General features: G+C 42.1%; 2 protein-coding genes across 2 annotated transcripts in view; one reads left to right on the top strand and one right to left on the bottom strand.

The window, feature by feature from the left end:
* The window catches only part of AAGAB (alpha and gamma adaptin binding protein), a 29169-nt gene extending 18153 nt beyond the window's left edge, over positions 1-11016 (bottom strand). The window contains exons 1-3 of the mRNA XM_044979969.1: positions 10877-11016; positions 1622-1812; positions 415-511 (exon numbers count right to left, since the gene is read on the bottom strand). Of these exons, the coding sequence (XP_044835904.1) occupies positions 415-511; positions 1622-1812; positions 10877-10949 (361 nt within the window). The 5' untranslated portion in view covers positions 10950-11016. The remainder of the gene's footprint in view (positions 1-414; positions 512-1621; positions 1813-10876) is intronic.
* A 146-nt stretch (positions 11017-11162) lies between these two features.
* Positions 11163-14934, top strand: part of IQCH (IQ motif containing H) — a 116159-nt gene continuing 112387 nt past the window's right edge. Inside the window, exons 1-3 of the mRNA XM_044980709.1 lie at positions 11163-11356; positions 13855-13977; positions 14349-14446. Of these exons, the coding sequence (XP_044836644.1) occupies positions 11306-11356; positions 13855-13977; positions 14349-14446 (272 nt within the window). The 5' untranslated portion in view covers positions 11163-11305. The remainder of the gene's footprint in view (positions 11357-13854; positions 13978-14348; positions 14447-14934) is intronic.

The following is a 14934-nucleotide window of genomic DNA, read 5'->3' as shown; positions in this document are numbered from 1 at the left end:
CCCCAACTCGGACGCATGTGGACCACCTGTACAGGCAAGTGTATTTCAGCCCATTCAATAATGTGACCTCCTAGTTAATACTGTCAATGGTGTTGATAGGTACCAAATGGGGGGGTGACTTTTCAGTGTGTACACTTGTCCTTGAGAAACTGGCCAGCCCAAGCATGTCGTTCAGACAAATAAGCAGCCATCAGATGGTATGCTTATGTCACTACCAACCTGGGTTGGATTTAAATTGCAATTAAAGTAAAAGGCTCCATCCAATCATCAGCCATGTGAGTAACTCAGTTCCTCCCTATCAAATCTAAAGCTCTTATCCATATACCATAAGATATAACTGTAGTAAGTTTGCCAAGAAAACCGCATGCAAGATTACTTTTTCCAGCCAAACTCTGATATCCTTTAGCATCTCACCATTTTCAGATACTCTGTCACACACCAAGATCATAACCTCTGGTAACCATTCTTCTGCCAGGGGAAGCCATGTAGAGACACTGTCAAGACCAGATTTCTGGAAGAAAAAAACAAGGTTCTTGTATGAACACCTCAAAGCACTTTGCAACTTTAAAATGAATCTTTAAAACCCTGTTAATGTAATGCTTAAAGCTGCATGGTTAAAAGAGACAGTCACAAAATGAGTGGGTTAAGGTTCCAACAGCAATGCCAGGTCATCTGTGTTGTAAAGTTGGTATATCTTAGGATATGTTCACAATACTAATATATTAAACTATGCATTTTTAACCAGAGAAAAACATCCTGTGTCCCCCATGGCTGAGTTCATCTCACTTGTTCGGATCTTAAATATTAAACTATGTAAATTAACTGAGCATTCCTAATTTAGATTATGTAGGATTTTTTAATTTGTTACATAATAAATTAACATTTAAGCAGTTTCAATGAGGCTTAAAGTTCATGCATCACTGAAGCTAATGAATTATCGTTACTGCTGCTGCAGACTGTTTATCTGGAGACAGTCTTGCAGTGCCAGGTGAAAGGTGTCCCTCAAATGGGAGGGAGCTTGAAATAGATTTGTGCCCTTTCTTGTTCGTGGGGTGAAAGGTTCTCCATCCCAAATGGACATTTTCTCCTTGTTTTTTGTTTTTCCTTAGAAGTATTGGGAATCTCATGGCCTTTGCTGATTTTACTGAAAGACTATTTGGATGACTCCAACCATGTTGGGACTCTCTTACTTTCATTAAAAGGGATGAGGGTGAATCCTTAAAAATATCTGCCCTGATCCCTGGCTGTGCTACAGCAGCTTTGCACAACAAGCATCAAACAGCTCTAAAATCAGCACAACTAGTCTGAGGAGAATGGCCCCAATGTAGCAGGAATATCTGATGCATACAGGTGAAGTACCAGCTCTTATGTTACCTCATTTCCTGGGACTGGCGTAAGGGAAGATGGTGGGCAAGGAACTGTGGCTTCCCTAATTGCCATAATGTTTCCCAAGGACCATTGTTAAGAGGCATAATTTAAGGCTGCTCTAGCTTGCATTACAGGACCAGCCTAGAGAGCAACCAACACAGGCTTTGGGGAACATAAAGATGACTTAATTATAGCAACAGTCCCAAGGATAGTGCATGAGAAGATAATATACAGGAACAAAACACATTCTTACTATTGTGCTGTCGAAGTAAACCACAAACGCCTGGACAGATTCAGCAATTTCTGCTGTCACAAGATATTTGTTTGGTACCACACACAGGTGAATATCAGCAGAATAATATTTATTGTCTATTGTCCAGGGGTAAAATCTCACGCCCCCGCTTGTAGACACATCTGCAGCAGGGTCTTCTGTTCCTATGATGCCTATACAAAAATCAGAGAAACGCATGATGAGATGGTGAACTGTACTCTTGGTATTGGCTTTATCTAGAAAAGTCTTAGACATAAGGCTAAATTCAGCTGGACTGTAATACTCAGAATAGATATTAAAAAGCTATCAATACTTGTACTGACTCCAAAACCTTATTTCTCAACTTATTACTATAGCCTAGACTAATGCTAGCCTGGAGATAAATGCTGTAGCAAGCAAGAATTTCAGAAAAGTTTTACAAAGTTATTTTAATTAATACGGTTTTTTCTAGCCTTAAGTATGCTCTGCAGGATTGCATCTAACAATGTACATCATGGAGCACATTAAGGATGTTTTGTGGAAGAAATAAGAAGGCAGCTTAAATACTGAAGGTGCAGGCCTGGCTTCTATCAAGGGTGCTCATCCAAATTCCAGCTGGGACAAAAAAGGAGAATTCTTGTCACTTTTGCCTACCTACTTAAACACTGAAGTAAATCTGCAAGTATGTTCCTCCAAGTTCATATACTTGCAAGAGGCTGTACCAGTAACCGCTACTCGGTTCACAACAATCTTTTAAACAATATACAAGCTGTAAGGACATGGAATGAAATACATGCCGCTAATGTCATTCCTAGCCAAGTCATTAGAAACTGTCGCTGACTATGACTGAAAATGCACAACAAGACGACAGAGTAAATTATCAGCTGTCAGAAGTTTAATTGTTTGCAGGGTGGTAGCCATGTTGGTCCCAGGATCTGAGAGACAGAAGGTAGGTGAGATAATATCTTTTACTGGACCAAATTCTGTTAGTGGCAGGGACAAGCTTTCAAGCCGCACAGAGCCCTTTCTCGGGTCTGGGAAGGAAACCAAAGTGTCTGAGCTGGGACAGATTATAAAAGATTCCTATATGGAGTTCTATGGGAGCCACAATTAAAGTCTCAACCAACACTCTGAAAACTTACTATAGGCCCACGTAGTGGACTATTTAGAAGTAACCTTTAAGTTAGCATTGCCTCGAGGGCCTAGGCTATCACATAGTTTGACAGCCACCTGGTGGAGTTAAATTATAATTAGTAGCAAAGAACTACAACTACAGAGCACTGAAAGAGTCAGCATAATTGGGATCAAATTGGGCAAAATCATAAAGTTTTTAAAAAAGTTATAGAACTGTATCCATTAATGTGAGTCTATCAGAGAACTCCAGTTCTGGGGGGACCAGAAGGCTCAGGGGACTGGAAATGTAATTTGCAGTCTTTCAGTTCTCAAGGTCAGATTTTATAAGTATTTAGGTGCCTAAAAGTATAGATAGATGCTTAGTAGGATTTTCAAAAGTACCTATGGGCCTAACTCCCAGTGCTTTCCAAAGACCAAGTCTCTTCCCCAAGAAGTTTGATTTGAATTCCATTTACAATATATGGGAGAACAGGTTAAATACAGGTAGGTGAGGAAGTCTCATTGGGATAGTGAAAATGGAGCTTATGGTGGGATTTGAAGGAAGATGGGAAAGACTGGAACACATAAATGGTGGCGGGAGCAGCTGTTCAAACACATCAGTGGATGCCACATAACAGAGATGTGCATAACACTTCTGTTTACAACACTGAAGCAGAGGAGCTTGGTAGGAAGAGGAAGGCAATGAAGGAATTAGAGGGTAAGATTTGACCTTGGTAACAGATGACTAATCTGTAAAAGAATTTCCTAATCTAGTTTCATAAACCTTGTTTTTCACAAACTGGCTCCTCCACACCTAGATTATAACTCTTTAACCTATTTTTCTTATAAATAAGTTGTATATGACAGAACCTCCAAGACAACTTTCATTTTATTTTAGCAACATTTATCATTTTTGGTGCCACTACTTTTCTATTGTCAGAGTGAACTAATGGCTTTTAATATGATCAAGGTCCACTCTGATAAGAATGTTCACTTAACAACCAGAAAACAAAAGAAATAAAGGATTTAAGATAATTCAAGGCCAAACAAATCTTGACTCTGGATTCCCTAGTATTATGTGACCAACTGTTAATCTGCAAATCCATGGTCATAGTATACTCCAGGGGCCACTACAACATCTAACCAAAATAATCTGGATTAATATGTAATTTTAAAAAAACTTCTTAGCTCACTTCTAAAAACAAACAGTTTAAAATCCTAGATCATGAAGATGTTTAGATTTAGTGTCTACTGTTTATCAGTAACTTTCAACAGCATCTGAGAAAGTTCTTCCTACAGTTGTCTGCCAAAAACTCTGTGCAGGATCCAATATTTACCCTGCACCATTTTATGGCCTTATAGACACCTAAGAAAAGAACTCTGTGTTTGGTGGCTGGGTGATGCCATCAGTTGCTATGATGCAAACACCCAAGTCTCTAGTCTAGACTGGCTAGTGGAAGAGGACTGTTTTTCAGTTTTCTAACACACATTGAGTATTTTCAGTTCTAAACCTCCTCAATTAATTTGAATTACACACACAACCTTCAGAAATCTCTTTAGCAGATTGTCCTTAGCATTCAGTAACAGAGAAACTCTTGAAGGGTGACATCTCCTTCCAAAATCCACAAAGCTGTTCACTGAGTCATACATCAGTTTTATTTAGAATAAAGATTGTTTTAAAAGTGTTCCTTGAATGCCAAAACTAACACTTGTTTCTAGTGTAAAGTGGGGGGTTGTAATATTGATTTACTTCAGCCAGATTTAAGTACAACGGTAAACTACCACCATTTATATTAGTTTGACACTCAGGATATTAACAAGTCCTGTATATAATAATGCCAATTCCTACTGCACAAGCAGTTTACTAGCAAATTGCTAATACTACAATTTCATATTCTGCTGCAAAGTCGAGGTAGTTAAGATATTGTTTGAAAAATCCAGGGACTCTTTTGGCAAGTAACACTCAAACAAGCAATGAAACATTTCTAAATACATGAATACTAGTTCTTTTTCTACAGGGCCAGTATACGTAGCACACTGTTTCAAATGCAGGTAAAATATAGTTCATTAGTCTGGCCTAGAAGTAGCTATACTGTGGTGGGCTTTTTGTTTTATTTAATTCCCACATAAAGCATGTTTTGGTGCCTTAGCTTTCATAAAACAGATTACTATCTCAGAAATGAATTTTTAGAGTTGCCAATGCTAGTGAAAGTTATTTAAGTTATGTTAAAGCTGTTCCCTGCCACCACCTTGAAATCATACAAAAATTTTCAATCATTTAGTAAAAAATTCCTTATATTTTCATGTTTCCCTTTTGCTATTGAAGATATTTTTGTCAGAGCTCTTATCTCTGCCCTGCTTCTCCCTCCATTTGATCCTTTAACAAAGCTACAAAGTCTGTTGCCACTGAAATTACTGTAAAGTCACAAAATCAACTTTATAACTTCACTGAATGACCAGCAGGAAGAAAACAGAATGAGGAAAGAGTCTTTGTTGGAAAACACTTTTTTCCCCTTAAGTTAGCCAACTCCGTAAGAACTATAAACGTGCATGCAAAAAGGAAGTGAATGTGTTTTTAAAAATAGCTCCCCAAACCTCACTGTGAAAGATTTTTCACATCAGCTCCATCCATAAAAAATTTAAAATTATTACAAAACAGTAGAGGCAAAATTGCTAGACAAAGTTTATGCCTCTAAGAGAATTCAAGAATGCAAAAAACAAAACCCCCCACAAACGTTTGTTTTCCTTTTAGCTGCTAAGGTTCTGCTATTTTATGCAACTTCCATTCACCCTGTTCTGCTTTTGATTATAGACATTTTTCATCCAAACAGAATGACTTTGCCAGTCATATTGTGGAATTTCTCCCCAAGAACCATGTGGAATTAAAACTCTTGTACACAAAACAACTCAAATACTGAAGGTATCTTAAAGTTTTATAACTTGCCTTGAGCTATATTGCATACTTGTGACTTCCCATAAAAATAATTAGAGGTTTGGAATAGTTCCTACATTTCTACAGCACAACCGTGAAGTCCCATTTCTATATATTACTCTTGCTGACAAAATTAAGTGCCGCTTGGATACTTTATTTTTGACAGCTTCAATAGGTTTGCCACTAGTTACATTTCTCACTAAAAATCACTACCTATACTAAGATATTTAAGTGTTTTGCCTTCTGTTTCTGCTGTAAAAACAGAGGCTGTATGGAGATACTGAAATAAACTGTCTAGACAAATTAAGAATTGTCCAGAATGTTACTCCGCCTTGGAATTAGTTTCATATATTGTACATACTGTACTATGTTTCCATGAATTTTCTTCCCAAAATAGAAGACAGTTTGTATTTTAATGCAAAAACAGGTTCTCAACTATAATGAAAGCTTTCCACACCCAGTTCTAGAAAATATTTTTTTAGGATAAAAACACTTCAAATTCTGCTTGCATTTGGCCAAAACAAACATTTCCAGAAAACTGATATCATGGCAAGAGCACGTGTCTCGGTAAACGTACGTCTTTAGAGAATTACTCATTTTCATGTTTGATCTTCCCAACCATCAAGAGGGTCAGTGGTTTAACATCCAAAGAGTCTAGAAAACCAACCGACTCACAAGGTGACCACAAATGCAGGCAGGCCTATTGGACTGACTTCTCTGGCTGTCTTCTTCATGGAACAGAGATGGGTTATTCAGATGACAATAGCACCCACAGGTCCAAATGGTTCAGGGCCCAGTCCTGCCCCAAAGAGACTCTGCTCACAGAATGCCACATGCACAAATATAACATCTTTTTAAAGAAGGCTTCAACTGGAGGGGAAATGTTAATGTTTAAGTTCCTTTGCTCTGCGAATCACAACAGGAGATACTGGACTGGCCCAAGCAGAGATGTTAAAAGCACTGTAAACAACATGGCATTTTTGACTGGTTCAAGACCAGTCTCTTGCAACCCACCAAGGACTAAAGTTCTTTAAAGTTGAAAATCTTACATTTCCAAAATGGCATATCAGCTTGGCCCAGAGCAAGACACAAGACGCTCTCTAATACTTACAGAATCTATTCATAGGAGAAGTGTCTTTCTAACCCCAGGCAGTTAGTGGCTGGCTTATGCCATGAATTATTTATATTCCTTAGGTTTTTAAAAATTCTGTTTAGTGTTTTCGTTGTCCATACAAATATCTAGTTCTTTTAATACTGCGAAGATCTTGGACTCTGATAGTCAAGGGCAGCAATATTCCTCGATAAGTTAAATTTGTTGCCTTTCAAATTTCATTGGGTGTTCCTTTGGTCTTGTTACAAAAGGGGATAAATGAAACAGTAAGATTCTGAGAAGAAAAGGGAAGGCAGACACCACCAGACTTAAGAATGCAGGTGGCATATCACATTCATACCATTTGTAAAACATCCAAAAACTCAGCAGACGTTCTGTATATGGAAGGCATCTAATGTATGGAATGGACTCTCCAAAGCACGTTAGAAAATTGAAGTATGACCTCTAAAATGAGCTGAATATGAATATTTAAGAGAAGTCACAGGAGATAAACTACAGAGCTGAAGGTCTGTCCATCTTCTCTCCCCCCTATCCCCCCCGCCAGAATTTACTGCTCTATTACAGCTATGAGAAAAATACCTAAAACTTAAGCACCCCTGCTATGTCTAGTATTAACTACCACTGGACTAGTAATGTTCTTTTAAAAACCATAGCAAATACCCTGTTGCAGCTTTTCTCCCAAAGATTACAGTAAAGCATTCTTGATTTTTTTTCTGAGTGCTTCCCAATTTTAACACTGACTAAAACTTAATTTAAAACACATTAAAGAACTGAACTATCAAGTCTCCTCTGGTCTGGTAGGTATGCTACTAGCAGTTCTCATATTCTGTGTCTTGAGAGCCACCTGGTGGAAAGCAACTATAAGAAATATCCCCTGAAAGTTACACAGGAAGTAAGAACTTTGCAGGAATACATTTAAGAATCCCTTTTCTGAAAGACAGAGAACCACCAAGCATCAGGGATTAGCTGTACAGCCACCTCCCTGGTCCACCAGGGTGTTTAAAATTTGATCTGAGTGAGTATACAGCGTTTGGAGTGGTAATGTCATCATTTTGCAAGACTGTTTCAGATAACTAAATACATCTAAGGTGCAGGTGCCCATCCTGTGCTTTGACATAATGTAACACACAATACAACAGTCATGCAGTAAGTATGAAGGGCTGCTCATTGCATCTTGAAACAAAACACATCCCTCCAACCCTCAAGGCACCCCCACCCCTGCATAAAAGGTTGAGGGAGCGGGGAGTAGAGCTTTGCAACAGGCCTGAAAGCTTAAACCAAACTTAGGTTCTAGAAGACCACAGGGGAAGTGAGTTCCAAAGTAGCTGCAGTTCAAATCATTTAGGACTTTATTAATTAAAACCCAATACCTTGATTTTTGACCCAGAAACCCATTGGAGGCAGATCCTAGAGCACTGCAGTGTGTGTTCATGGTAAGAAACTATGCTCAATAAGAGGGCACCAAATCCTGCTTTAGTTTCAGCTTCCAAGTGGTCTTGATGCATTGCCCTAAAAAGAGCACATTACAGTAATCCAATCTCAAAGTAACAAAGTGATGGATAATGGTGATAAGGTCCCTGCAGCTGAAAGGAAAGGCTCAGATTTAACAAAACGAGATGCTATCTGGTCCTCAAGGAGCAACACAGGATCTACTAGCACATCTCAGGGGGTGTGTGTGTGTAAAATGGCAGTACCACTCCCTTGGTAAGGCTGCCACTATAATATCTATATAAGCAGGGTGCACTGATTTAACTAAATCAATTTAAAATTCACACTGTTGGTTAAACTGATGTGGACAGCCCAACTTCTGCAAACTCTACCAGTGTCTTCCTCCCACCCGCTAGTATTTCCTCTCAGTCTTGTCTTGATTGAGTGGCAGCCATCTAGCCCTCATCCAAATACCAACCTCAGATAGCCCCTGGGTTGTCTGTTCCACTATTCCAGTTGGGTCATGTGATTTACTTTCATATACACATCAGCAATTTAATTTTTTTTTAAATACCTGTCACTATTTTACTATCTCCATTCAATCTCTCTCTTCTTCTGTGAGCTGCCTTTCAAAGTGGTTACTATTTAAAAAAAAGTCAAATCTGGTTTATTTGAGTCACTTAGAAGTTCTGACTTCCATAGCTCTCAAACAACATTCTTCCAATCCTATTTTGCACCATCAAGATATCACCACCCTGTCTTATTTTAACTCCATTAGGTTTCTCTCTAAGACACTTACAACCTCACACTTCTGTGCTTTACGAAAACACAGAATTTCCCATAACTTTCTCACAAACAAGCAGCAGCAACAGAACTCCCCAGGGGTAAGATTTCCCATAACTTTCTCCTGGTGCTGAACTAACATGCAGACTGAATCAGAACTTCTATGGTTTAAATTACAACCTTAAAGTTGACCAGTTGCATTGATGTGATTGTCTTTACTTAAAGATCTGTACTGTCATTCAAGTCACACCTAAAGTTGTAAGCATTTTGAAAGTGAATTATTTAATCTGTGACTTGTCTTGGTACCCATTAGGTGATTTAGTATGCATGCAATTATCTGCCAGTTCATGACTACTCTATAGGACCCATAGCTATGCCAGTTATTGAACATTTACAGATGAATGATAAACCATGACAATTTTTGTAGAAACATTAAACAAAAGCTTCTTCCTGGGCAGATTACCAATCCCTGGAATCATATTATGCAAAAAAAATTAGCTCCTTGCACTGAACAGTCTCTGCAATTTTTTTTTACTACCAGGCATGTGATCAAAATCATTTTTTCGGACCATACGAATGCTATTCCTCATCCCCCCAAGAAGTCAAAAGCACTACTGCATGCTACAGATTCAATCTGGGCCAAATGCATGGAAATTTCAAAAATGTCATGGAATATTTGAGTGAGGGGAGAAAAGCTGGGGGAAGAAGAGATTTTTCCATTGCTCTAGTTTTTGGTATTGCTAAAACAAACCTAAGCTGGAGTTATAAACAGAAGGAAGTCACTTGTTAAGGAGCAGGCCCCGCCTAAGAAAGCATGAACTCCGATACACTGCAGTCTTTGGAAATATCACAATGCTGGAGAGCTGTGCCCCTTTCATCTCCCCTCATGAGGAATTTGATTTTAGAATTACCTGAGTTAATCAGTTAAAACACAAGTGAGCTTCTATGAAGCACCTTAGAAAAATGAACAAGGTCTGATTTCAGGGTTTGTGGTTTACGCAGATTGTTCTCTACATTTTAGCTATTTCTGGCTATTGGTCATTTCTTCTACAAAAGTGTATCTTAATCCCCAGGAGAATGTCCAACTTGGAAGCTTAAACTATTTGGTTTATGTACAGGCTTTCACAGAAAGCTACTTTCCCTCCTACGGGATCTGGGTGAAACAGATTCTGCGTATTTCTCTCAGGGAGGTCCCAGAGCAATGAGGCAGCTGGAGGGCACTCACATGAAGGGTACAGGGTAAAATCCTACCCCTTTTCCCCTTTTAACATCTATAAAATCCTCTAGAGAGTTTGCCCAGTGCCACAGCATCTAGTGTCAATAACATGCCTAAGCCACAAAGCTCAACCATGTCCTGGAGTGCTGTGACCGATGCCATTAGGCAGAGGTTACGGTGCTTGACTGAAGGAGACGTGGAGACGCTGAACAGGTCCCCGCACCACCTTGATTGCAATGACACCACACAAAGCCTGTTCGCTTTTCCCACAGGCAGGGCCACCTGCCAGCCCCGCAGCTTCAGCCGGGCACGTCTGAGGTCCGACTCGGCGGGCGCTTTCCGCCGCCGCCAAGGCAGCTGCGGCAGCCAGACCTCGGGGAGCCCGGCCCGAGCCCGCCTGGCTCTCTCGGAGCAGCGCTAGGTTCGGGCCCCCACCCCGGCCCGGGGGCAACGGGCATTAACTCGGCGAGGGTCGGAGGAGCCGGGGCGCGGACCCGGCGAGGGGAGGGGGCGCTGCCCGCAGTCCCACGCCGGCCGCCCGCCCTCCGAGCTCCGGGTGACAGGCAGAAGGGCCCCGGCGGCAGCAGAGCCCCAGGCTGGGGGCGGGGGGAACCGTTGGGACGGGGTCAGCGGGGGGAGGGACAGAACGCTTCCCCCCCCCGGAGCGTTACTCACTTTTAACCAGCTCCTCCCCGGCAAAGGTGGCAGCGCAGCTGGTTATCAGCGCACAGGGACCCGCCGCCGCCATCGCTCCCCGCGGGCCGCCCGGTGCTTCCGCTTCCTCCCGAAGCCCCGCCCCTTCCGGCCTGGTGAATGGTACCACCCGGGCCGGGAAGCGGCCGCTCAGCGCAGTGAATGACCTTCTCCGTGGAGGGGGCGGCCCAGGTCGGAGGGGGCGGGGTGTCGCTGGTAGGGGTGGCCCTGCTGGGAGGTGCCCAGAAGTTCCCGCCCGCGCCAACCACATGGAACGTTCCTCCCCCCGGCAGCGGGTGGTACAGTCCGGCCAGCGCGTCCCGTTGCTAGGGCACGGTCACGTGCACCCTCGTGCCCCCGGAGCGGCGCGCGGGAGCCGTGGCCGCGGGCGCCGATTAATCGGAAGCTGCCATGGCCGAGGTAGTCGGGACGGGAGAGGAAGCAGGAGCCATTCTGGTCCAGGTAGGTCACAACTGACCGATTCCCCCCTCGCCTCACACAGGTCTCGGGGGGGGGGTTCCGCTGCCCCCCTTCCCATGAGCCTTTGTGCCTTTGCCCCTGGCCAAACTCCCGTGAGCCTCCGAGTGTCCAGCCAGTGTCGCCCCCCCCCCGCCCCGGTGACTGGGAGGCCAGATGGGTCATGGCTGGGGGCAGCCCAGGCTCTGTGGTTGGGCCGCAGCGCTCAAGGGGGGGCGGGGGTAGAGGGCGGTTGACACGGGGGCAGGCAGCCAGGCCCCCATGGCGGCTGGGCAGTGGGTCCCCCTGGCCGAGGAGCTAGGGATGGTGCCGAGCCTGAGCTCGGTAGCTGTGTGGTGGTGGGCACCACAGCATGAGGAAGTCCGAGCTCCCGGTGATGGCACCACCGAATGGTGGGGTGAGGGCAGGGGTTCTCAGACTTCATCGCACCGTGACCCCATTCTGATAACAAAAATTACTACACAACCCCAGGAGGGCGGGGGGGACTGAAGCCTGAGCCTGCCCAAGTCCTGGGGCCTGTGACCTGAGCCCTGCCCCCCAGGGCTGAAGCCCTCAAACTAAGCATAAATTAGAAAGTAGCAAGCTGTTGTTTCTATTGGAAAGAAATCAGTCATAATAAACAAAACTTTATACAAGCTGTAAGTGGTAACACAGTTGCTCTATAATTTAGGTTGCAATATAGTTTAATGCATAGCCTTCACGGATCTCAAAGACTTTACAGACTGAGGATATGAACTGCTCAAATTGAAGTCAGTTGAAAACTTCCACTCATTGCAGTGGAGGTAGGCTGTGCAGATGGGTGAAAGGAAATGCAAAATGATTAAAGGATCACCCCAACTACCCACTGAGTTGATGGTAGCATTGGGAATGTTGTTGGTGAGGCATATTCAGTCAAAGCTGGGCCCCACTGCAAGACTCTTTGATTGGACTCTGGACTGAAAGGTACAAGAGGTAGTTTACAGTCTTATCCATGTCATCTTCCCCAAGCTGATCTCCTGTAATGGCAGGGCATGAGAAGAGGAGACAGTAGGGAATGTATTCACAGATGATGTGTTTATGAAAAGAAATACTGGCACAGTGGATGATGATTTGCTGGTAAACTGGAGGTAAGGACCTGTGATATGAAACCAGTCTGGACAAAGGACTCAAGGGAGGGATTCTGGTACCCCAGGGGATTCAAATTGTAATGACTTCACACAGCCATTTGTACTCTAAACTCTGTGGCACAGGAATATGGGTAAAAAATGTAACTTAAAATTTCAAATGGTCTCTGATGGGATGGGGTTGCCCATGGCCTCAGGTTTAGGAACATTATCTGATCTGGCGCTGACTTAGAACTCAAAGCCCTAACTCAGTAGGGGGATGGTACCCTGCCCATGTAGAGGGAATGAGTTGATTTCATAGGTCTTTTCCATTTCTGAGTACTTTGATCCAGTACAATTCCTCAAGAGTTGTTATTTTTCCCTTTGTGCTTATAATAATGTATATTATTATAAGGATAGAAAATAAAATGCACTTATCCGTGGTGGCTGCACTAGCTAGCATTCGGCTGCAAGATGAAATTCAAGGGGCTGGTTAACCAGGTTTCAGAGGAGGGGCTGTGGGCCCTGCTATGAATAATGGGATGGAATGATGGGGGTCTATGGCCCAGTGGGGAGTGAGGAAAATTGTTGTCCTTCAGACATGTAAAATATAAGGGGATATTTTTTCTTTTTCTCCTTCAAGATTAAGATTCTATTTCTGCGAGGTAGGCAGGGTGAAAGGACTGCACCTTGAGTCATGAATGTCACAGCAAGTTGGCTGGGGTATTTGCACACACAGGAGGGAATGTGGTTGGTCTGGAGAAACTTAGTTATATAAACGTGTGTTATAATGTGTAGGAATATATATAAATCATGTGTATGTATTACAATGTATGTATCATTGACATTTTGCTTTTATGTTATCTGTGTACTTGTTTGTCTTGTCTATTTAGATTTATAAGTTCAGGCAAAGACTGGCTCTTCCTAAATGTTAGGAAAGTTCTTAGCATAATGGATCCTTGACTCTAGTTGGAATCATTTAGTGTTACCACAGTACACATAATCATAATCAGTGACAAAGACCTATGTGGTCTTGATATAAGCTACTTCAATGACTGGCTCTGCCTTTCAGACCTTTTGCAGCACCTGCATGCCTCCAGAACTGTGCCAAGAGTGATGCTTGAATGGAATGGGGTCAGGGCCTCACCTGGTAGGAGGTCCTCACGTCTGAATCTCTCTCTCTCAGGTGGCATTGTAAGATGTTGTCCAGGTTTTTGCACTAGCTGTCAGCTTCAGAAGTCCATGGCAAGATTTCCCTGTGTCTACTATAAAATTGCAGGACTGCAGGGGCTTACAAGGGTATTTTCCTCTATTTAGGACATGTGAATTGATACCATGTGAAGTACACCATATGTTTTGGTGATGTGTGTGCATTATTCGTATAACGACATAATTTTGTAGGTTCAAGAAGACCTTCACCACCTTAAGGACAAACTGACAAGCATCAACCTTGAACAACATGGAGAGGGTGTGGATGTTCACGTTCTTGAAACAGCCATTGAAAGAACTGAAATTGGGCTGAGAGTAAGTAGATCCACAGTTCAAACAGAACAGGAAGACCTTGCCAGTAGTGAAGTATTTGTCAGTAATTCATTGTAAATTCATTCTAAATAGTTGCCTCTGTCTGTATTCTATTTTTGAATAGCAAGCAACAAAATGCACCAAGCATTGTATTTCAAAGCCATGATTGCACTTTTTGGATGGTCAAAGTCAACGGGCCTTGTGGCTTATGAAGTTATCCAAGATGTGCTATAATTACCCATAAATGTCCGACCTGTCATTCCTTTTCAAGTAATTACAAGAACCAGACTGTTAAGTTAATTGATCCAAGTGAACACGCTGAGTGTCCCTAACTCCACTGTAATAATCTAAATTTAATTTTTTTTCTCTAACAGAGACATGCTGAGAATTATTTAAATGCCATAAATAGAAGTGTGTTGACTATTCCCTATACTGATGAAAAAGAAGTATATTTAGAACAGCCCCCCAAATGGTAAGTAAAACTGAAAATGGTTTTGTTGTGGAAGCTAATGCATTTAAATACTGTAAAAATTTAACTTTCACATTCAAATGGGGCACCCAAAGAGTGGAATTTATATATTCCTACCAATGGAGGGAGACAGGAAAAAAACTTTATAATGTCAGACTCCTCTAAAGGGAATGGAAGCAGCTGAGTATGTAAGCCATCAATTGAAACACTTAACCTGGATGAAGTTAATAGATAAGTGCTCTCTCCTAATTCCAGAATCACATGTCTGGAGAAATATCTTGCATTGTTAAAATTGTATTGATTCTTGGATTGCTCTTCTGTATTACATAAAATGTTGAAGAAGAATATAAAAACAAAATGCAGTTCCACATAGGTATATCAAGCTTTTCTGCTAACTCGTATAACTACTATTTGTTCTGTTTACATGAATTTTAGTAAAACTACAGTAGCCAACCAGATGGAGGCAGTACAAGATTTATAGGTAAAACAAA

Source organism: Mauremys mutica, chromosome 11, assembly GCF_020497125.1.
Source record: "Mauremys mutica isolate MM-2020 ecotype Southern chromosome 11, ASM2049712v1, whole genome shotgun sequence".
In the NCBI taxonomy this organism is placed as follows: domain Eukaryota; kingdom Metazoa; phylum Chordata; order Testudines; family Geoemydidae; genus Mauremys; species Mauremys mutica.
The sequence above is the reverse complement of the archived record's forward strand: the minus strand, read 5'-3'. Positions and strand labels throughout refer to the sequence as shown.